At 44.1% G+C, this 24586-nt stretch overlaps 1 protein-coding gene across 1 annotated transcript in view; it reads right to left on the bottom strand.

Moving 5' to 3' along the window:
• Positions 1-24586, bottom strand: part of trrap (transformation/transcription domain-associated protein) — a 236575-nt gene that overhangs the window by 101473 nt on the left and 110516 nt on the right. The window contains exons 38-42 of the mRNA XM_070901735.1: positions 23511-23657; positions 20107-20320; positions 19888-20013; positions 10372-10518; positions 3656-3855 (exon numbers count right to left, since the gene is read on the bottom strand). Coding sequence (XP_070757836.1) covers positions 3656-3855; positions 10372-10518; positions 19888-20013; positions 20107-20320; positions 23511-23657 — 834 coding nt within the window. The remainder of the gene's footprint in view (positions 1-3655; positions 3856-10371; positions 10519-19887; positions 20014-20106; positions 20321-23510; positions 23658-24586) is intronic.

Genomic DNA, 24586 nt, shown 5'->3' on the forward strand with positions numbered 1-24586 from the left:
GTGGCTCCAGGATGATCAGGGCTGGGAACTCAACATCCAGGGGTATTCAACATTCAGGAAGGATAGAATAAAAGGAAAAGGAGGTGGGGTAACATTGCTGGTTAAAGAGGAGATTAATGCAATAGTTAGGAAGGACATTAGCTTGGATGATGTGGAATCTATATGGGTAGAGCTGCAGAACACCAAAGGGCAAAAAACGTTAGTGGGAGTTGTGTACAGACCTCCAAACAGTAGTAATGATGTTGGGGAGAGCATCAAACAGGAAATTAGGGGTGCATGCAATAAAGGTGCAGCAGTTATAATGGGTGACTTTAATATGCACATAGATTGGGCTAGCCAAACTGGAAGCAATACGGTAGAGGAGAATTTCCTGGAGTGCATAAGGGATGGTTTTCTGGACCAATATGTCGAGGAACCAACTAGGGGGGAGGCCATCTTAGACTGGGTGTTGTGTAATGAGAGAGGATTAATTAGCAATCTCGTTGTGCGAGGCCCTTTGGGGAAGAGTTGACCATAATATGGTGGAATTCTGCATTAGGATGGAGAATGAAACAGTTAATTCAGAGACCATGGTCCAGAACTTAAAGAAGAGTAACTTTGAAGGTATGAGGCGTGAATTGGCTAGGATAGATTAGCGAATGATACTTAAGGGGTTGACTGTGGATGGGCAATGGCAGACATTTAGAGACCGCATGGATGAACTACAACAATTGTACATTCCTGTCTGGCGTAAAAATAAAAAAGGGAAGGTGGCTCAACTGTGGCTATCAAGGGAAATCAGGGATAGTATTAAAGCCAAGGAAGTGGCATACAAATTGGCCAGAAATAGCAGTGAACCCGGGCACTGGTAGAAATTTAGAACTCAGCAGAGGAGGACCAAGGGTTTGATTAGGGCAGGGAAAATGGAGTACGAGAAGAAGCTTGCAGGGAACATTAAGGCGGATTGCAAAAGTTTCTATAGATATGTAAAGAGAAAAAGGTTAGTAAAGACAAGCGTAGGTCCCCTGCAGTCAGAATCAGGGGAAGTCATAACGGGGAACAAAGAAATGGCAGACCAATTGAACAAGTACTTTGGTTCGGTATTCACTAAGGAGGACACCAACAACCTTCCGGATATAAAAGGGGTCAGAGGGTCTAGTAAGGAGGAGGAACTGAGGGAAATCCTTATTAGTCGGGAAATTGTGTTGGGGAAATTGATGGGATTGAAGGCCGATAAATCCCCAGGGCCTGATGGACTGCATCCCAGAGTACTTAAGGAGGTGGCCTTGGAAATAGCGGATGCATTGACAGTCATTTTCCAACATTCCATTGACTCTGGATCAGTTCCTATCGAGTGGAGGGTAGCCAATGTAACCCCACTTTTTAAAAAAGGAGGGAGAGAGAAAACAGGGAATTATAGACCAGTCAGCCTGACCTCAGTAGTGGGTAAAATGATGGAATCAATTATTAAGGAGGTCATAGCAGCGCATTTGAAAAGAGGTGACATGATAGGTCCAAGTCAGCATGGATTTGTGAAAGGGAAATCATGCTTGACAAATCTTCTGGAATTTTTTGAGGATGTTTCCAGTAGAGTGGACAAGGGAGAACCAGTTGATGTGGTATATTTGGACTTTCAGAAGGCTTTCGACAAGGTCCCACACAAGAGATTAATGTGCAAAGTTAAAGCACATGGGGTAGTGTGCTGACATGGATTGAGAACTGGTTGTCAGCAGGAAGCAAAGAGTAGGAGTAAATGGGTACTTTTCAGAATGGCAGGCGGTGACTAGTGGGGTACCGCAAGATTCTGTGCTGGGGCCCCAGCTGTTTACACTGTACATTAATGATTTAGACGAGGGGATTAAATGTAGTATCTCCAAATTTGCGGATGACACTAAGTTGGGTGGCAGTGTGAGCTGCGAGGAGGATGCTATGAGGCTGCAGAGTAACTTGGATAGGTTAGGTGAGTGGGCAAATGCATGGCAGATGAAGTATAATGTGGATAAATGTGAGGTTATCCACTTTGGTGGTAAAAACAGAGAGACAGACTATTATCTGAATGGTGACAGATTAGGAAAAGGAGAGGTGCAACGAGACCTGGGTGTCATGGTACATCAGTCATTGAAGGTTGGCATGCAGGTACAGCAGGCAGTTAAAAAAGCAAATGGCATGTTGGCCTTCATAGCGAGGGGATTTGAGTACAGGGGCAGGGAGGTGTTGTTACAGTTGTACAGGGCCTTGGTGAGGCCACACCTGGAGTATTGTGTACAGTTTTGGTCTCCTAACTTGAGGAAGGACATTCTTGCTATTGAGGGAGTGCAGCGAAGGTTCACCAGACTGATTCCCGGGATGGTGGGACTGACCTATCAAGAAAGACTGGATCAACTGGGCTTGTATTCACTGGAGTTCAGAAGAATGAGAGGGGCCCTCATAGAAACATTTAAAATTCTGACGGGTTTAGACATGTTGGATGCAGGAAGAATGTTCCCAATGTTGGGGAAGTCCAGAACCAGGGGTCACAGTTTAAGGATAAGGGGTAAGCCATTTAAGACCGAGATGAGGAGAAACTTCTTCACCCAGAGAGTGGTGAACCTGTGGAATTCTCTACAACAGAAAGTAGTTGAAGCCAATTCTCTATATATATTCAAAAGGGAGTTAGATGAAGTCCTTACTACTAGGGGGATCAAGGGGTATAGCGAGAAAGCAGGAAGGGGGTACTGAATTTGCATGTTCAGCCATGAACTCATTGAATGGCGGTGCAGGCTAATTTTACTCGTCCATTTAATTATTCATGTTGGGACAGAATCCATTTTATACCATTAATGTCTAAAATATGTTGTAACTGTTAATTTGCAAATGAGAATAATCCTTCATTGAGTTCCCATGTGCTAAGCAATGAAATCGGAGATGATTTATGCTTGGGTCAGGAACGCTAAGTGGCCAGTACCTTAGTCCATTGATACCCTGCAAATTAGCCACATGGTGAGGTGCTGAACCAGACGATGACCCCAGGTATGATTCCTGTTGTGAATTAGCGACGGTGGCACTGCAACTGGCTTCAGATTTTCTAGCCTTAGCAAGGTTTCCTTCTCATCGCTTTCCAGCCAGGCTGGAAAGTGTGCACCTGTGAGAAATAAGGCAAGGCCAGTATGGGGCTCCACTGCACTGGTGAATAGGTCACGTGTGTGAATAGTCACTTGGTCCAAGGGGCAGAGGGCTGGCGGTGCCCTTAGCATCATAAGAGGGAGAAAGCTGGGAAAAGCCCGCACTTGGCTTTACCCAGTGCCTGCTGTAGTAAATGGACATGAAAGTGCTAACTGCCTTGGTTGTGCAGTAGTCAAACTACACGAATAGAATAAAGACAAATTAATTATAATCTTTTAAAAGGAAAAAGTACGAGTGACAAAATCTGACCGTTTGACTATAATCGTTTTTAAGAGCTTGTTGTCATTAGCTATAATTACAAAGTATTAACCAGGTTTAATTTATTCAATAACAATGATGAATAAATGTTTGCAGATTCACACATTTAGTTCAATTCAATTCTATACTATTTACGATGTACGGATTTTTCAGAACATAAAAAAAATTTTGCAAATCACAAACAAAATTCTTGTCCTCAATCACACCAACTTTGATTCCAACCAAATGAACTCTACTTGCTTGTAAACATTCTCACCTGATTTACTGCCATGGGGGAATTATTCTTCACCCACTCCTCCACTATCTTCACCACAGCTCGGAGAATCTTAGCATCGGGAGATTTCTCAATGAGAGAAGTCAAGATGGCCTGGATGAAATTCTTCCTCATTTCCATGCTCATTACAGCAAGACGAGTTTTCACAAGCTCCAGACTTAACATGATCAGCTCAACAGTGACTGAAAAAGAGACACATTTATTTTTCCCATCATTAAAAAGACTTGGTTATACAGCACCTTTTATGACCACCAGACATTCCAAAGCACTTTACAGCCAATGAAGTATATATATATATATTTTTTTTAAATGTAGTCACTGTTGTAATGTAGGAATTGCAACAGCACAGCAAGCTCCCACAAACAGCAACAATGAGCAGATAAACTGTTCTGGTGATACTGATTGAGGATAAATATTGGCCAGGACACCGGTGAGAACTCCCTGCTGCTCTTTGAACAACAATTTAGAGAAAGCAGTGCGACAGACAGGTGCAGTACAATAGCGCGAGACAAATGCCACAAATTGCAGGGCAGGCAGGCTATTGGGCACTTTTACTCTTTTACCCTAACTTCAGAAATTCATAATTCAAGATATTATGCTTCTTAGAACAGAGGCATGCATATATTTCTAAATGTTTACATTTAAACAAGACTCTGCTTACAGCACCATCTAGTGGTATTATAATTAGCCAGTATCGTGGAAGTCATCTATTGTCCAATTTAAGCTTCAGTTATACTATTGTTTTAATGTTAATCAGGTGCGTACTAATGCAAACATGACAGTATAACTCAGTCGTCAGATGATAAATCGAACTCCTGAGTACAACAACATTTAGTGCAAGAAATTGTCTCACACCAAGTGGATTATAACTTCAGTTTAATGTGAAGCCAAGTGCTCTCTTGTGCACTTTATAAACTTAGAACGGAGTCCTTTAGTGCTACAACAGAGACAGACAAAAGTGGACTCTGAGACAAAGCAGCAAATATTAGGAGGGATGACCAGGGGACATCAATGAGGTGGATTTTAAAGAGGTCCTTAAATGAGGAGAGGGAGGTGAAGAAGCAGAGAGGCTTAAGAGGGGGAATTCCTGAGGCTGGGGCTTAGATGACATGAGGCACAGCTGCCAATGGTGAGGTGAGGAGAAGGGGAGATGCACAAAAGGCCAGTCTGTGGAACGCAGAGTTTGCAGAGGGGCTTGTAGGGCTGGAGGAGTTAGAGATAGGAAGCAGCAAGGCCATGACATTCCAGAATCTTTCATCTGGCTCTTCCACTCCATTTGCAAGGCAGAAAACAATTCATACAGTGAGCACCTCCTTTTAAAGGACTCAACATGGGAAAAAATTGCTGACACTAAACATCAGTACAAGGTAACTTCCAGTTGCTTCAAGGTTGGAGCTACTTTGATAATCAGAGTATATGGTAATGAAGCATAAAAGCAAATTAGCGGTACATAGATTAAATTCTTGTTTAGACATTTTCACACTTTGGAAGAAACGTAGATTAGAGGCTAAATGCAATTGCTTTCTCTTTGGAGGCACAAGGGTACAATGTCAGATCAGCTATCCTTCAAACATGCCACGTCAATCACTGAAACTCCTGATCAGCACCCCACGCCTTTCATGAGAAACGGTTTGCCTTCACTTTGATCCATTCAGGACACGAGCCTTTCACATCAATAAACCACAAGCTACGCCAACTAAAAGGGGACACGAGGGGAAATGTCTTCACCCAGAGGGTGGCGGGGGTCTGGAACTCACGGTCTGAAAGGGTGGTAGAGGCAGAAACCCTCACCACATTTAAAAAGTACTTGGATGTGCACCTGAAGTGCCGTAACCTGCAGGGCTATGTACCAAGAGCTGGAAAGTGGGATTATGCTGGATAGCTCTTTGTCGGCCGGCGCGGACACGATGGGCCGAAATGGCCTCCTTCCGTGGTGTAAATTTCTGTGATTCTATGATAAAGAATTCTGAAACACTATTAGCACCACACAATTCTAAGTATCATGCTTTAATCCTCCTCAAAAACATTTCAAGATCTTATATTAATTGAGGTTTTCAAGATGACGAGAGGTTTTGATTTCCCCTGACGAGTGGGTCAATAGCCAGAGGTCATAAATTCAAAATCATTGGGGAAAGGTCTAGAGGAGAGACGAGGAGAAATGTTTTGCACGGAGTTGTCGGGATCTGGGCGCTCTACCTTTAAACAACAATGTGGATTTATATAGCATAGTGAAAAGTCCCAAGACCCCTACACAGAAGTATTACACGATAAAAAGAAATTAGTGCAGGTGACCAAAAGCTTGGTCAAAGAAGTAGGTTTTAAGGAGGAAAGAGAGGTAGAGAGGTAGAGAGGAGAGAGGTTGAGGCAGGGAGTTCGAGGCAGGGAGTTCCAGAGCTTGGGGCCTCGGCAACAGAAGGCACGGCCACCGATGGTCGAGTGATTATAAATCGGGGATTGTAAAGGTGGTGGAGGCAGCTTCCACAAATAATTTCAAACTGGAGTTGGACATGTATTCGAGGATGAGGAACTCGCAGGGTTACGGACAAAAGCAGCGGTGTGGCACTAAGCAGGACAGCTCTTTCAAAGAGCCGGCATAGACACGATGGGCCAAATGGCCTCCTTCTGTGCTGTAAGTTTCTATGATTCTATCTCTGAAGTCATTCGTTAAAATAAAAAAGTTAGCGAGCACTAAAGATACAACACTGCCGTATTAGTATTGTAATTTTGCAGGTTAATAACAGTCCAAGATGGCGGAAGGGATGGCAGCTCCCCAGCGAGCTCTCCCTGAACAAATTTCGCCCTGGGAATCTGCTGCCATCCTTCACACTCCTCTCCCCCAATGCTAAAGCCTCCCCCTGGCATTAACAGTGGGTGCATTTCCTAGCCCTAAAGTAAAACCCTTACCCCTGCAAGGACAGCTACCTGAGCCCAATGCCCATCCCCCAACCATGCCTCCTCACCAGCACTGAGCAACGGACTTACCTTCCTACCACCAAGCCTTTTGGCTCCGCACTGGAAATGGCCAACTCAGCTGCTTCACCCGATCCCCGACGGCATCCAGTGAGACTCTGACCAGCTCCGACCACAGGTTTGGGCCTTACCCTCTCTCGCCACCCTCACGTTCGGGCCTCCATCCCTCCGGCGACCTCCTGGCTTCCCCACTCAACTGCGGAGCCCCCGGTAAGCACGTGGTGCACACAATGGCTGCAGCCACCCTGACGTCTCCTCCTACCATGAAGTGGATCTCTGCCTGCCCTCAGTCAGAAGCTAATACCTGGGAGAGGGAAGCATTATCTCAAATCGCTCACCCACACTCTCCACACCTCGGTTTTCTCACCACCTCACCGAAGGGCACTGCTCAGCGCCGAGCTTACGGCTCGTATCCCGCCGTAGGCAAACAGGCCCATACAGTAGAGCCTGGTCTCCAGTCGTCTTGGAACCCTTGCCACTGGACCAAGGCCATGTGGTAGCTGGTATGCAACGGCCACCCTACGTTAGAATTCACGCACAGGCATCTTCCACCCTCATGGTGAATGCGCCATCTCACTCTCAACAAGCCCCCCGTCAGAGTGAAACTAAACTACAGAACCAATGGGAACCTGTTCAACCTTCATCGCCTCCAGGCTAGATCCAAAGTCGCCCCATCCTCGGTCACTGAACTACAGTATGCAGACGACGCTTGCGTCTGCGCACAGGGGCCGAACTCCAAGCCATAGCCAACACCTTTACTGAGGCGTACGGCATGGGCCTTACACTAAACATCCACAAGACAAAGGTTCTCCACCAACCTGACCCCACCACACAGCACTGCCCCAGTCATCAAAATCCACGGCGCGGCCTTGGACAATGTGGACCATTATCCATACCTCGGGAGCCTATTATCAGCAAGAGCAAACATCGATGACGAGATCCAATACCGCCTTCTGTATGCCAGCACAGCATTCAGTCACCTGAGGAAGTGTGTTTTTGAAGACCAGGACCTCAAAGCTGGCACCAAGCTCATGGTCTACAGGGCAGTAGTGATACCCACCCTCCTATATGGCTCAAGAGACATGGGCCATATACAGATGACACCTCAAAGCACTGGAGAAGTACCACCAGCGCTGCCGCCGCAAGATCCTGCAAATCCACTGGCAGGATAGACGCACCAACATCAGTGTTCTCACTCAGGCCAACATCCCCAGCATTGAAGCATTGACTACACTCGATCAGCTCCGCTGGGCGGGCCACATTGTCTGCATGCCCGACATGAGACTCGCCAAAGCAAGCGCTCTACTCTGAGCCCGGACACAGCAAGCAAGTCCCAGATGGGCAGAGGAAACGTTTCAAGGACACCCTCAAAGCCTCCTTGATAAAGTGCAACATCCCCACTGACACATGGGAATCGCTGACCCAGGACCACCCAAAGTGGAGGAAGAGCATCCAGGAGGGCGCTAAGCACCTCGAGTCTCATCGCCGAGAGCATACAGAAACCAAGCGCAGGCAGCGGAAGGAGCGTGCGACAAACCAGGCTCCCCGACCACCCTTTCCTTCACCCACTGTCTGCCCCACCTGTAACAGAGACTGTAATTCCCGTATTGGTCTCCTCAGTCACCTGAGAACTCACTTTTAAAGCGAAAGCAAGTCATTCTCCAAGGGACTGCCTATGATCATGAACCTAGAGGCCAAAGATATTAATGATTCACAGCAATGTGCCGTTGCAGAGTAGGACACTTAACTGGAGCAACGCTTTAATTACTACAGAAAAGAGTCTACAACTACAGTAAAACTGTTCGCCGTTTTGGCATGTCAGCTGTGGCTCAGACTCTCGGCAAGAGTCAAAAGGTTGTGGGTTCAAGTCCCACTCCAGAGATATGCGCACAAAAATCTAGGCTGATACTCTCCATGCAGTACTGAGGGAGCGCTGCACTGCAAGAGGTGCCGTGTTTCGGATGAGACGTTAGGGACGCTTTGGGACGTCCCGAGGTCGTGAAAGGTGCTATATAAATGCAAGTCTTTCTTTTTGTTTCTCACACAGCCTGGAATGCACCAATGGGCAACAATTTCAGGACTTGAAACTTAAGGCTGCAGAAATGTAGAATCCTTGAGGCTGGGTGCCTCTCGATTGTGGGGGGGGGGCGGGCGGGGAGGGCGCGACGGGAGGGGAAAGAAGTATATATAATATACATATATAAAGTATACTACCCCTCAATTATTACAACATTAAATTTAGAATTGAAAGCATGTTGAATTTTTACTATCTTTGCAACATGATAGACTGCCTCTGCAATAACTGCAATTTAATTAACATTTAGGGCTGATATATTACTCTAGTCTAGGCACATTAATCCTCTCTCAAACATGTTGGAAACTCTTAAATTAAGTGCCTTGTTCCAGAACTGATAAGGCAGCTTAAATGATGTTCATCTACCTTTCATCTTTACAAACATCAATTCCCCAAAGCCAACTCATCCTGACTGCTATAAATTGTTCTTCACCTTTCTGTTGCCACCACCTCCCTCCCCTCCCACCCAGGGAAGAGCAGGGGAATTCTGGCCAACGTTTCCATTAAGCTGTGTGGCCGTCTGGATGTCCTGCGCAGGCCGCTCAATGGCTTTACAACTGAAATAACACATGCGCGAGAAATTGAATGGGCCACACAGCCCATTAAAGGGGCTGCGTACCACCCTCAAAAATTAGCGGGACGATTGGTCCTAGCCAATATTTATCCCTCAGCCAACCTCCGCTAGCCCACGACAATGTGTAGACCCTCAAGTGCTCATCCACTGGCTTATTTTTAATTCCCCAGCTCCACAATCAGTGGCTGCCCCTTCAGCCATGTTGCCCCCACCTCCTCTCAGCATCTTCACCCCTTTCCAAAGCTCTTCAAAACGCTCTTCGATCATGCGGTTTGCTGTATCTGACCCACTCCCTTTCACCACCACCCGCCCAGTTCCTTGTCCACTTGCTAAAGTGTCCCCTTGGCCCCAAGCTCTGGAACTCCCTCCCTAAAAGCTCTCCGCCTCTCTTTCCTCCTTCAAGAGCCTCCTTAAAACGTACCTCTTTGGTCACCTGCGCTAATTTCTACTTATGCGGATCGGTGTCAAATTGTTTTATCTCATAACACTCCTGTGAAGCGCCTTGGGACGTTTCACTACGTTAAAGGCGCTATATAAATACAAGTCGTTGTTGAGCTCTTACAAAAAATTAAATATGTTCTGGAAACTCGGGCAATAAACACACTATGTACCTTTAACTGCAGAGATATCACCCTGACATCAGAAATAGAAAGGCATGAACTCGTATTGTGAAAATGTGTGAAGTGGTGGTTGATATTTATTTTATAGCCTGATGAAAGGAAAGTGAACATTTTCAAAGCATTTTGGGGTAGTACATCGATCGAATAGAAAACTCATTATTCACAGACCAGCAGTGAAAACATCTCAAAGTGTACATTATGCAAGACATTTTGAAATATGAAATGCTTATAGTCATCTACATCCATTTTTATCAAATCTTCATCCCACCGTACAAAAATGATATTGGCCTACAAATCAAAGTGAGCTGCTGGAAGAGGCAGCAGACAATTGTATGTTCAGAAGCTGATTGACATTTCCCCGTTCTTCAAAGCAAGGCATTTAGTTTTATTGCAGCAGCATCGCAGTAAAATTACTTTCCAACCTCATCGGGTGAAACAATATTGGAAGCAGTGCCATTACCTGTACTAGTCTCCGATGCCCCGGGTGTGGTCTGCGGATTTAAATGGTCTCTCACCATCTTCTGGAGGGAACGCATGAAGACAGAGATGAGGCGGTCAATATAGCTGGGGTTGTTGCTGCAAGCAGACTTCAGGATCATCAGTGTACCTGAAGTTCAGAAAGGAGAATTGTAAGATTAAAAGCAAGGGAGTTATGCTAAACCTTTATAAATCAATGGTTAGGCCTCAGCTGGAGTATTATGCCCAATTCAGGGCACCATACTTTAGAAAGGATGTCAAGGCCTTACAGAGGGGGCAGTGGAGATTTACCAGAAAGGCACCAGGGACTTGAGTCATGTGGAGAGACTGGAGAAGCTGGGGTTGTTCTCCTTTGAGCAGAGAAGGTTAAGGGGAGATTTAATAGCGGTGTTCCAAATTATGAGGGGTCTTAATAGAGTAAATAGGGAGAAATTATTTCCACTGGCAAGAGGATCGGTAACCAGAGGACCCAGTTCATTGATCCAGAGGGGAGATGAGGAGACATTTTTTGTGACGCAGTGAGTTGTGATCAGGAACACGCTGCCTGAAAGGGCGGTGGAAGCAGATTCAATAACTTTCAAAAGGGAATTGGATAAATACTTGAAAAGGAAACATTTGCTGGGCCATGGGGAAAGGGGAGAGTGGGACTAATTTGATCACTCCTTCTGCACTGCATGATTCTAGAAACACCCAACAGTTACAATAAGAAATCTACGCTTGTGTCCTGGGTACCAAAACACAAAACGCCAGCTATTGGCAAGGCGAGTCTGGAGGACGAGTTCATGGAATGTATTGGAGACAGTTTCCTGGGACAATACATCATGGAACCAAGCAGGGAACACGTTATTTTTGATCTTGGAATCAAAGAAGATTACAGCACGGAAGGAGGTCATTCCGGCCCATCGTGTCCGTGCTAGCCAAGAGGCTATCCAGTCTAATCCCACTTTCCAGTGTCCCTGCAGATTATAGCACTTCAAGTGCACATCCAAGTACTTTTTAAATGTGGTGAGGGTTTCTGCCTCTCAAGCAATGAGCTTCAGACCCCCACAACCCTCTGCGTGAATTAATTTCCCCTCAAATCCCCTCTAAACCTTCCACCAATTACTTTAAATTTCTGCCCCCTGGTTGTTGACTCCTCTGCTAAGGGAAATAGGCCCTTTCTATCCACTATATCTAGGCCCCTCATAATTTTATACACCTCAATGATGTCTCCCCTCAGCCTCCTCTGTTCCAAGGAAAACAAATCCAGCCTATCCAATCTGTCCTCATAGCTAAGATTCTCCACTCCCGGCAACATCCTCGTAAATCTCTTCTCGACCCTCTCCAGCGCAATCATGTCCTTCCTGTAATGCAATGACCAGAACTGCATGCAGTACTCCAGCTGTGGCCTAACTAGTGTTTTATACCTGCTCTTATATTCTATGCTTCGGCTAATAAAGGCAAGCATTCCATATGCCTTCTTAACCACCTTATCTACCTGGCCTGTTACCTTCATGGATCTGTGGACATGCATTACCTCACACTTCTCTGGATTAAATTCCATTTGCCACTGTTCTGCCCACCGGACCAGTTGATTGATATCTTCCTGCAGTCTGCAGCTTTCTTCTTCATTATCAATCACACGGCCGATTTTTGTATCATCTACATACATACCCCCTATATTCAAGTTGTGGTATCATTGATGTATACCACAAAAAGCAAGGAACCAAGTACTGAGCCCTGCAGAACCCCACTAGAAACATCCTTCCAGTCACAAAAACACCCATCAACTATTGGTTTTCGAGACCAATATGTTGAGGAACCAACTAGGGGGGAGGCCATCTTAGACTGGGTGTTGTGTAATGAGAGAGGACTAATTAGCAATCTCGTTGTGCGAGGCCCCTTGGGGAAGAGTGAGCATAATATGGTGGAATTCTGCATTAGGATGGAGAATGAAACAGTTAATTCAGAGACCATGGTCCAGAACTTAAAGAAGGGTAACTTTGAAGGTATGAGGCGTGAATTGGCTAGGATAGATTGGCGAATGATACTTAAGGGGTTGACTGTGGATGGGCAATGGCAGACATTTAGAGACCGCATGGATGAATTACAACAATTGTACATTCCTGTCTGGCGTAAAAATAAAAAAGGGAAGGTGGCTCAACCATGGCTATCAAGGGAAATCAGGGATAGTATTAAAGCCAAGGAAGTGGCATACAAATTGGCCAGAAATAGCAGCGAACCTGGGGACTGGGAGAAATTTAGAACTCAGCAGAGGAGGACCAAGGGTTTGATTAGGGCAGGGAAAATGGAGTACGAGAAGAAGCTTGCAGGGAACATTAAGGCGGATTGCAAAAGTTTCTATAGGTATGTAAAGAGAAAAAGGTTAGTAAAGACAAACGTATGTCCCCTGCAGTCAGAATCAGGGGAAGTCATAACGGGGAACAAAGAAATGGCAGACCAATTGAACAAGTACTTTGGTTCAGTATTCACTAAGGAGGACACAAACAACCTTCCGGATATAAAAGAGATCAGAGAGTCCAGTAGGGAGGAGGAACTGAGGGAAATCTTTATTAGTCGGGAAATTGTGTTGGGGAAATTGATGGGATTGAAGGCCGATAAATCCCCAGGGCCTGATGGACTACATCCCAGAGTACTTAAGGAGGTGGCCTTGGAAATAGCGGATGCATTGACAGTCATTTTCCAACATTCCATTGACTCTGGATCAGTTCCTATCGAGTGGAGGGTAGCCAATGTAACACCACTTTTTAAAAAAGGAGGGAGAGAAAACAGGGAATTATACACTGGTCAGCCTGACCTCAGTAGTGGGTAAAATGATGGAATCAATTATTAAGGATGTCATAGCAGCGCATTTGGAAAATGGTGACATGATAGGTCCAAGTCAGCATGGATTTGTGAAGGGGAAATCATGCTTGACAAATCTTCTGGAATTTTTTGAGGATGTTTCCAGTAAAGTGGACAAGGGAGAACCAGTTGATGTGGTATATTTGGACTTTCAGAAGGCTTTCGACAAGGTCCCACACAAGAGATTAATGTGCAAAGTTAAAGCACATGGGATTGGGGGTAGTGTGCTGACGTGGATTGAGAACTGGTTGTCAGACAGGAAGCAAAGAGTAAGAGTAAATGGGTACTTTTCAGAATGGCAGGCAGTGACTAGTGGGTACCGCAAGGTTTTGTGCTGGGGCCCCAGCTGTTTACATTGTACATTAATGATTTAGACGAGGGGATTAAATGTAGTATCTCCAAATTTGCGGATGACACTAAGTTGGGTGGCAGTGTGAGCTGCGAGGAGGATGCTATGAGGCTGCAGAGTGACTTGGATAGGTTAGGTGAGTGGGTAAATGCATGGCAGATGAAGTATAATGTGGATAAATGTGAGGTTATCCACTTTGGTGGTAAAAACAGAGAGACAGACTATTATCTGAATGGTGACAGATTAGGAAAAGGGAAGGTGCAACGAGACCTGGGTGTCATGGTACATCAGTCATTGAAGGTTGGCATGCAGGTACAGCAGGCGGTTAAGAAAGCAAATGGCATGTTGGCCTTCATAGCGAGGGGATTTGAGTACAGGGGCAGGGAGGTGTTGCTACAGTTGTACAGGGCCTTGGTGAGGCCACACCTGGAGTATTGTGTACAATTTTGGTCTCCTAACTTGAGGAAGGACATTCTTGCTATTGAGGGAGTGCAGCGAAGATTAACCAGACTGATTCCCGGGCTGGTGGGACTGACCTATCAAGAAAGACTGGATCAACTGGGCTTGTATTCACTGGAGTTCAGGAGAATGAGAGGGGACCTCATAGAAACGTTTAAAATTCTGACGGGTTTAGACAGGTTAGATGCAGGAAGAATGTTCCCAATGTTGGGGAAGTCCAGAACCAGGGGTCACAGTCTAAGGATAAGGGGCAAGCCATTTAGGACCGAGATGAGGAGAGACTTCTTCACTCAGAGAGTGGTGAACCTGTGGAATTCTCTGCCACAGAAAGTGGTTGGGGCCAATTCACTAAATATATTCAAAAGGGAGTTAGATGAAGTCCTTACTACTCGGGGGATCAAAGGGTATGGCGAGAAAGCAGGAAGGGGGTACTGAAGTTTCATGTTCAGCCATGAACTCATTGAATGGCAGTGCAGGCTAGAAGGGCTGAATGGCCTGCTCCTGCACCTATTTTCTATGTTTCTATGTTTCTATTACCCTTTGCTTCCTGCCTCTCAGCCAATTCTGGATCCAACTTGGGCTTTTACTTTCGTGACCAGTCTGCCATGTTAGACCATATCAAAAACTTTGCTAAAATCCATAGAAGCTACTTTGTACGCACTGCCCTCATCGACCCTCCTGGTTACCTCCTCGAAAAATTCAATCAAGTTCGTCAGACACAACCTTCCCTTACCAAATCCATGCTGACTGTCCTTGATTAATCAGTGTCTTTCTAAATGAAGATTTATCCTGTCCCTTCAGCATCTTGTTGTGTGTAATAAGACAGGGTTAATTAGTAATCTAATAGTAAAGGATCCTCTGGGAAAGAGTGATCATAATGTGATTAAAATTTCACTGAGTTTGAAAGTTACATTCTTATATCTGACATTAGTGTTAAACGTAAATAAAGCTAATTACGTAGGTATGAGGGGCAAGTTGGTTAAGATAGATTGGGAAATTAGATTAAAAGGTATGATAGTAGATAAGCAGTGGCAATCATTTAAATATTCCAAAATTCTCAAATATTATACATTCCCTTGAGAAATAAAAACTCCATGGGAAAATAAATCTATCCGTGGCTAACTAAAGTTAAGGATAGCAATAGATTAAGAGGCTTATAATGTTGTGAAGAATACTAGTAAGCTTGAGGATTGGGAGTGCTTTAGAAACCAGCAAATGGTGACCAAAAAATTGCTAAAAAGGGAGAAAATAGAATGAAAGTAAACTAGCAAGAAATATAAAAACTGATTGTAAGAGCTTTTACAACAATGTAAAAAGGAAGAGAATAGCAAAAGTAAGCGTTGGTCCCTTAGAGGCTGAGACAGGAGAAATTAGGGGAACAAGGAACTGGCATAGGCTTTAAATAAATATTTTGTATCTGCCTTCACAGTAGAAGACACAAAGTATACCAAAAACAGAGAGGAACTTAGAGTAATATCAGTAGAGAAAGTACTTGAGAAACTAATGGGACTAAAAGCCAACAAATTCCCAGGACCTGATGGCCGACATCCTAAGGTTCCAAAAGAGATGGCTGTCAAATTGGTGGATGCATTGTTTGTGATCTTCCAAAATTCCCTAGACTCTAGAACAGTCCCAGCGGATTGGAAGGTAGCAAATGTAACCTTGCTATTCAAGAAAGGAGAGAGAGAGAAAACAGGGAACTACAGGCCAGTTCGCCTGACATCAATCTTCAGGAAAATGCTGGAATCCATTATTAAGGAAATGGTAACAGGGTACTTAGAAAATCATATGATTAGGCAGAGTCAACATGGTCTTATGAAAGGGAAATAGTTTATTGGAGATTACTGAGGATGTAACTAGCAAGGTAAATAAAAAGAGAAACCAGTGGATGTAATATATTTGGATTTCCAAAAGGCATTCGCTAAGGTGCCACATAAAAGTTTGTTAAGCATGATAAGGGCACATGGGGTTGGAGGTAAGGGGTTAGCATGAATAAAGGATTGGTTAATGGACAGAAAACAGGGAGTAGAAAGGGTAATTTCCAGTTGGCAGGCTGCAACTAGGGGGGTGCCGCAAGGATCAGTGCTGGGGTCTCAGCTATTTACAATCTACATTAATGACTTAGATGAAAGGACCGAGTGTAATGTATCCAAGTTTGTGAGGAGGACACAAAGAGCCTGCAAAGGGATATAGACAGGTTAAGTAAGTGGGCAATAAGGTGGCAGATGGAGTATAATGTGGGGAAATGTGAGGTTATTCACTTTGGTAGGAAGAATAGAAAAACAGAATATTTTTTAAATGGCGAGAAACCATTAAATGTTGATGTTCAGAGATTTTGGCGTCCTAGTACAGGAAACAGAGTTAGCATGCAGCTACAGCAAACAATTAGGAAGGCAAATGAAGGAATTCTTGCTACTATTGTACATGGCTCCATTAAGACCACCCCTGGAGTACTGTGCACAGTTTTGGTCTCCTTATCTGAGGAAGAAAATACTTGCCTTTAAGGTGGTGCAACAAAGGTTCACTAGCTTGATCCCTGGGATGACAGGGTTGTCCAATGAGGGGAGATTGAGTAGATTGGGCCTATACTGTCTGGAGTTTAGAAAAATGGGAGATGAGCTCATTGAAACATACAAGATTCTGAGGGGGATGGACAGGGTAGATGCTGAGACGTTGTTTCCCCTGGCTGGAGAGTCTCCGGATAAGGGGTTGGCCATTTAAGATTGAGATGAGGAGGAATTTCTTTACGCAAAGGGTTTTGGATCTTTGGAATTTTCTGCCTCAAAGGGCTTGAGTATATTCAAGGCTGAGATCGATAGATTTTTGGACTCTAGGGGAATCAAGTCAATTGGACATCAAATGGGAAAGTGGAGTTGAGGTTGAAGGTCAGCCATGATCCTGATGAATGGCGGAGCAGGCTCAAGCGGTCATATGGCCTACTCCTGCTCCTATTTCTTAGGTTCTTATATTCTTAAGCTATGTTATGAAAGAACATAGCTTCAATGCATATTTTTTTGATTTCCATTGCTTTATGTTAACAGGTCTGCCCGATTTCCACAGTAGAGGAACTGATTCTTAATTATAGGATATTTCCTTCGCAGTCTTGAACAACATGCTCAGATTTCTCATTTTGGCCAAATCTATTACAAATTCTTCCTGTTCAACTCAAAGTATCACGTCTCAACAGAATTTCAGAAATGTCTCAAGAACATTTCACATAAACAAAATCCTTTCAGCACAGTGACTGCTCTTCTGGAGGCAGACACAGCGGCATTGCAGCACAGCCTGATCTCACATAAGATCGAGATGGATGACGAGTGCATCAAGGTTTCTTTTGGAGGAATGTTGGCCAGGATACCAGGAGAACTCCCTGCTCTTCATTCAGTGCCAGGGGATTGTTAGAATTGGTAGCTTCCCATCAACCAACTGGCTGGGATTAACCAACTCTGCACGGACTGGGAATCAGGCCGTCTGGTCTGATTTGATTCAATACCACACCTGGCGGTGCCTTTACTAACTCGGCCATCGGAGGACGGAGTAGTACTGTGGTTATGTTACTCGACTAACAGCCCAGAGGTTGCCAGTCCAAATCCCATGACAAGTGGTGAAACTGAATTCAATAAATCTGGTAATTTGTGGTCCAGCAGTAGAAAACGAATTCCACGAAAGCTGCTGGATTGGCATTAAAAACCCACATGGTTCAGCAATGTCCTTCAGGGAAGGGGAACCTGTCACGCCCTTACCCAGTCTGACCTACATCCCACTCCTGGCCCATACTGCTTGATTGACTCTTACAATCTTGTGAAGCGACTCAACAATTGTTACGTTGAAAGTGGCCAACCATCACCTTCCTAGGGTGACTCGGGATGCACAATAAATGCACCCTCACCACATTTCCAAGAACAAACACAAAATAAAACGCTTCTACAATAAATACTTCCAGATTCCATTTTATTCGATTGTGTGCTCAAAGTCAAAAAAAGTTCAAGCAAGGTGCTGAGGCCGAACGCAACAAACGCTTTATAGTTGCAAAGCATTTCATGTTAAGCGGTCAGGTGCCTCGCAACAGAAATGCGCTAAATATAGTATGAAAGGATCAACCCGCAGGTTAAACTATAATCGATCAGTTGCATTCATCTGCGAACTTTCACAGGTTAGAGATCATTGCACACTTCAAGATTGATACGTGCTTGGGTTCCAAACCTCTCAAAGGCTCGGACATTACGGGCCGTGTTAAGTGGTGGACTTGGGAGACTCGGATTGGAAAAGCTGACAACTGACAAATTGCCAATTCCCCAACTAAAATTACATCTACCGGTACTGATCCCAAAGTTTGGGGGGGTGGTGGGGAGCACATTTGCCAGTTAGAGGAGAATGCAGTGTGACTCCTTGTGCAATTTCACACCTGCTTTACTGACAGAGCCAATTCAGTGGCAGAGTGCGTGGAACCTAACAAATCAGCAGTGCTACCGCAATATTCCATCGCATACTGACACGTGAGCATTACAAGCAAAGTAGCTACCATTATATTTACACATTTTATAACACAGCTCAACAGGTGCCTAGGTTGTTCGATCCAATCAGACACCAAATACCGAGGGTGAAGTCAAAAAGCTTTATACAGCCATTTGAACCCTGATTAAATTACAGCATTGGGGCTCCCTATTGGATAAATTGAAAAAAATCTCAATCCATTGAAAAAAAGATCCAAATAATAGGATGAAGGCTGCAAGAATTTGACAAAAAAGGCAGACTTCAAAATGAAGTTGATAAACTTCAACAAAATATAAGAGGAGCGGGACTGTAACACTTAGGAAAAGCACTGACTGAAATAACTGGTGGAAGGTATAGAAGTTAACGAGAGAGCGAGATCCTGAAGGAGTTCATTTAACAGATAACGGCTGAAGTGATTCAAGCTGCCGCTAGACTAGAGGGAGAATGCTGCTTCTTCCAACATCTCCTGCAGCTCTTTGCTGATTGATAGCTCTTGTAGCATAGGAACACAATGACATTCTGGTGGGGTCAGGAGAGACAAGGCCAGTTTGAGGGTCGTAATGATTCCATATTACAATGCAGATTTGGCAGTTATCTATCAACAGGATCTTTAAAGTACATTGCAGTGGTCAGTCCAGCACGGAGCAATACGCTGTTAGAAACAATTCATTAAGTGTCCTCAAGCTCGAGGCAGTGCAAAGGAAATGGAATTTCCTGATAAATGGCAAATCTGGCATTAACCTTATCATGAAATTAAAAAAAAAAACTGCAAATCTGAAAAAGAAACAGAACACGCTGGAAATGCACAAGACGTTGGTCAACATTTGAAAAGATGAACAAGTATTCTGGGTGGAAATTCTTTCATCAGAATCGCTTTGTACTTTCAGCACTTCCTCTCATTAATTTCAGCAACACTCTATAGTGAAAGCTCTGCAGGTGCTGATTGGAACTCAGAATCTCCCTGCACATGAACCTCATTCCCAACATGCACCATGCTGGGCCAGAAATAATCCGGCAATATTTTGGCTAAATGCAGTGCAGAGTTTCTTGGGTGCAACATTGTTTGTGAGCATCTGAGATGTCCCACTGCCAATCAGATTTAAAACTCAGCGGATGTACAGCTTCTGACAGGAAACCCCTGACAGGCCAACTTGGTCAAGTCAGCAGACGTCCCAAGTCAAGTTTCCCAGTCACTGCCTGTTTGCTCTCCGCGATTTGACAAAGTCATCAGACGTTAAGACGGCAATAAGCTTTCAAACACACAGGATACAATTTCTGCAAGTATTGTATTGAGCATTTTTTAAACGGTTACTGTTGAGAAAGGACAACTGTATTATCCTCCGAGTGACTTACCGAACAACTGATTTGGATTGGCGTTTGTTGCTTTTTCATAATTTGTGAGGCCTTCATAGATCACTTTTCCCACAGCGGCGTAAAGGCACTCCAATTCCTCATATTTAGAAGCCACGCTTGAAGTACCTGTTTAAACGTAAAGTATACAATATTGACAACACAGAAACTTTCATTAACAAAATAAAATAAAAATGACACTTTTGCATTTGTGTAACCTACTCGGCTCTGTCGGGAAGACACTCATTAAGCGGGAAAGTAAGGTGTGCACTGCCCTCAGGACTTTGTTATTGCCACAGGTCATGCATGCCGCTATGCCTCGCTGCAATGGCTTGAAGCTGCTAAGAATGGCGGAGGACTGGAGCACAGTTAGCAGAAAGCTCAGCACCTCTAATCCCGTACAGATGTTCGCCATGTTTGCTTGATTGGGTTGTTCCTAAATTGACCAAAAGAAATGGGGGGTGAAAAGTGATTAACATTAAATAAAGATGTCGACTATTTTACTAAAAATTATAACAAGACAACACGACGCAAGTCAGCCAATGCACTTTGCATTTGTTGCTTGAAGTTACCAGATGATTTTTGTGAAGCTATCTGGGTGATTGTGTCGCTTGCCTACTAATTGTAACCAGTCCGATAACAGCCTCATCATTATAAAAGGGGATTAATGGAAAGTAAAAAATCCAGAAGACAAATGGCTAATTTTGCTGCTTGGAATCGCCGCCATGACGTGCAACAGATTTTCTCTAAAGCAGGCTGCAAGATAACTTGGTAAAGATAACACAAAAATGAAGTTCTTCGGAAATGCTAATTAAATTACCGGATAATTCTGGATATTGACTCCCATTAGCTTTCTAAACAGATTTCTCCCAAATTGTTTAAAAAAAAAATGTAATTATAGCTCATCGAATGTCAATTATATGGCATCAAATGTCCAGCAAGATTAAAGGCTTCCTCATCTTAGCTATGTGCAAGTGCACATTCTGCATAAAAATGTATTAAGTGTGACCAATGGTTGTACTGCACCGTGCTCCCCTCCATTACTGCAATCATTCAAGCAGGGCAACTTTGAATTTCAAATTGGGCTGAAACCATTTTGAAAATTCACTGTATATTGCTTTCACTTCATGCTTGATTTCAAAAAAGCTGAAACAACAGGGTGAGACTTTGGGATTATATAAATTAAAACGAATCCAAAGGCAGTATTTTTTTTGTTAAAATCTACATTCCTCAGTAAAGCTTGAATACCGCTCTCTGAATGACTCTGTTTGCAAAACAGGATCTAAAAGGATCTCACATTGTGGGACACCATAATGTCACAGATAACACCACTGACATTATGCGCCATGGTCACTCTTTCAGTATTCATGCCTGCCATGCGGGTATAGAAGTAACATTTCCAGCTCACTTTAGGGTAAGCAAGACTGGATGGCTGGGCATGCTGGCACCTTAATACAGTGTAGCATGCGGGGATAGGACTACATCCATTCCCACACAGCGAGTTCCCAATCTCGGCCTAGCCGACTGCAAGTTACTGCAGGGAAGCTGGTGTTTCCGCAAAGGAACAAGAGGAAAATATAAATCAGCAGTCAAGTTAATCTTGTTTGCTTGCACACAACCCCTCAAACAGCTTCAACAGCAGCATTCGGAGAAGGCTACGAGCTGGTTGGCTATCAACTCAGTTGGCCAAAGAATAAACGCACAACAACCTAATTTTGTTTGGGTGCTCGGCCCCTTTATGGGGCTGCGCTGTCCATTCACAGTTACGTGCATGCAGGAAATATAACATTGGAAAAGCTAGTCCTGGGTGGCGCGGGACAAGCAGAGGGCTGCACGACCATGCAGCTTAGAGAGAATGTTGATAACCAAAATCAGACGCAAAATAGATCTTAAAAATTGGGACAAAATAAGTAAATGGAAAGCCTCTCATCATTTTTTTGGCATTTTTGAAGTTATTGAGCTGAAAAGTTAGTGAGAAACAGGACCTTAAATTTGTCACAATTTGACATTCTGTGACAAATTCTGACCACACACACGCGCACTTCCTGTAACATTCAGTGAAGTTAATCCCAGAATCAAGGTTCCAATTAGTGGTGCAGTGTCACTTTAGTTCAAGTCACATAATTCAATTGCAACAGCTAGGAAATCCATCATTATCAGACACCAACACCACCACAGGTCAAGAAAAAAATATAAAAATCATAAACAAAGGCTACATTGTGTTAAGCTGGTGTACATTATACCGAAGAGAACACACTGCAATATGTTCCAAGGCAGCTGAACATCTTAATACTTCATCTTTCCGACTGTAGTTTACGTCGTGTTGGCCCTACAGACTTGTTACTGCCTTGTAAAAACCCGCAGACTGCTTAATTCTGCATGAAGAAAACGAAAAAATGACGCCTCCCCCAAAAAAATAGAAAACAAATTTCTTTAAAGCCTTTCATATTGTTAATGATTTTTTTTAATCAGTGTGTGAAATGTCAGGGATGAGGAAATGACCATTTGGTTCAAAGCCCATCAACTCTCCCACTGCACGTTGAATAATCCCAGTCTTTGTGCCGATTACCTTATTCCAAACATCTCAGGAAGGGATGGGCGGTGGATGCAGAAACCCTCACCACATTTAAAAGGTGCTTGGATGGGCACTTGAAGTGCCGTAACCTGCAGGGTTACGGACCCAGAGCTGGTAAGTGGGATTAGACTGGATGACCTCTTGTTGGCCGGCGCAGACACAATGGTAAGTACTGCAGGGAATCGAATACAGACAGGGTGATCTCCTGGACTAGTTTCGATCGCTTAGATGAGTCGGAGAGGAATTTTCCCAGATTTCCCCCTCCCCCCAATTGGCCTGTTTTTTTTTTTATCTGGTTTTTGCCTCCCCCAGGTGATCACATGGCTCCGGTTGGGATGGAGTGGAGAATGTTTCGATGTAAGGGGTGTCGCAGTTGGGCCGGATGGTCTTTACCTTTCCGCCATTGTTCATGGGTTTAAGGGGATCAAGGGGTATGGAGAGAAAGCAGGAAAGGGGTACTGAGGGAATGATCAGCCATGATCTTATTGAATGGTGGTGCAGGCTTGAAGGGCCAAATGGCCTACTCCTATTTTATAATGTTGCTATGTTTCTATACGTAATCTTCGGGGCTTCTGACCAAGGGCCAGTCGGCCGGCGCAGACACAATGGGCCGAAATAGCCTCCTTCTGTGCTGTATATTTCTATGTTTCAGTCTAAGCAAAGGTTTTCCTGCTATCTGCCCTGAATTGACTTTTCACTCATTTCCATTCAATTTGTGTCCTACTATCTTGATGTTCTATGAAGTAATAATCTGGGTTTACTTTATCTGTTACATTTAATATTCTAAGACACTTCAGTGAAGATTGCCCCTCCAGCTATTTTCTTACTATGGTGCAAAGTTAGCTCGCATCAGCCTCCTGCTTTCCCAAGGGTCTACCCTCTCTGTGCTGTAAGGAGTGAAAGGTAGGAGATTTATTTGCATGTCTGCATACCAGTAGCCAATCAAGAAGCAAGCTAGAACAGGTCCAGGCTAGAAGGTCCAGCGATTAAACATGTGAATAGCACAGTACTATACAGCTTATTAAAATGTTAACTTATGGAAAAATCATACCACCGTCATTAGCAACTTGTCAAACCACTGGAGTTTCAGCTCAGCTTTAGGCCACATATCAGGACGGAGAGCCATCTTCAGGAGGCTGACACAGCGCCTGGATAACATTTCTCCTGGCGAACCCGCTGTGTTCGAGGAGTCATTCACCTGAGAATATATCATACAGAGCTGAAAGCAGCAACAACGGTCTCACACGACAATGTAACTGAACCCAGGTAAATCTTTGCTGTGTCAGCGCGTCACAAGAGATTTACAATACATTAAAAAAAACAAAGATGAGGGAATGTTTACAATTCTTTCATGGCTGATATGAATCCAAAGTATTATAATAGTGTTGGGGTAAGTTATGGAAAGCATTCAAAGATCAATCTAAAAAGATAGTAATGCAAGATTTTTTTTTTAAATTGCACACACTGAATATCAGAAGCGAAACAGAATACGCTGTAAATATGCGTGATCGTTAGCTGATGCTCTCCCTCCAGTGTTTGGTCAGGTTGTCTTAATTACCAGCACTCTCGTCTCCGAGTCACAAGGGTGTGGTTTCAGATCCCACTCAGGATTTGAGCACGTAAGCTAGATGGACACTTCAGCACAATACTGGGGAGTGTGCCATTTTTCAGATGAGACGTTAGGCAGAGACCTCGAGCACCGGCTCCAGTAGATGTTGACGGTCTTATGACACTATTCAAAGAAGGAGAGAGAGTTCTCCCCAAATCCTGGGTCAACTTTCCTCTCTCAACCAACACCAACAAAAACTGATGATCTGGTCCTACTGCTGTGCACAAAATGGCTGCCGCATCTACCCACACAAAAGTAACGGCATAACGCAATTCATTCTACATCACGTGCTTTGAGACCCTTCTGAAATACACGAGATGGTGCTCGATAAATACAAGCTCTTTGAAAAGAAAGACTTGGCTATATATAGCGCCATTCACAACCACCGGACGTCTCAATGCGCTTTACAGCCAATTAAGTACTTTTGGCGTGGTAATGTAGGAAATGTTTTTTTTGCTCCATTTTCTATTAAGGGGTCCAGCTGCCTTCCTATTTCAGTTCTTATGAAAGGTCCGTCC

Source organism: Pristiophorus japonicus, chromosome 15 (assembly GCF_044704955.1).
Source record: "Pristiophorus japonicus isolate sPriJap1 chromosome 15, sPriJap1.hap1, whole genome shotgun sequence".
In the NCBI taxonomy this organism is placed as follows: Eukaryota; Metazoa; Chordata; class Chondrichthyes; family Pristiophoridae; genus Pristiophorus; species Pristiophorus japonicus.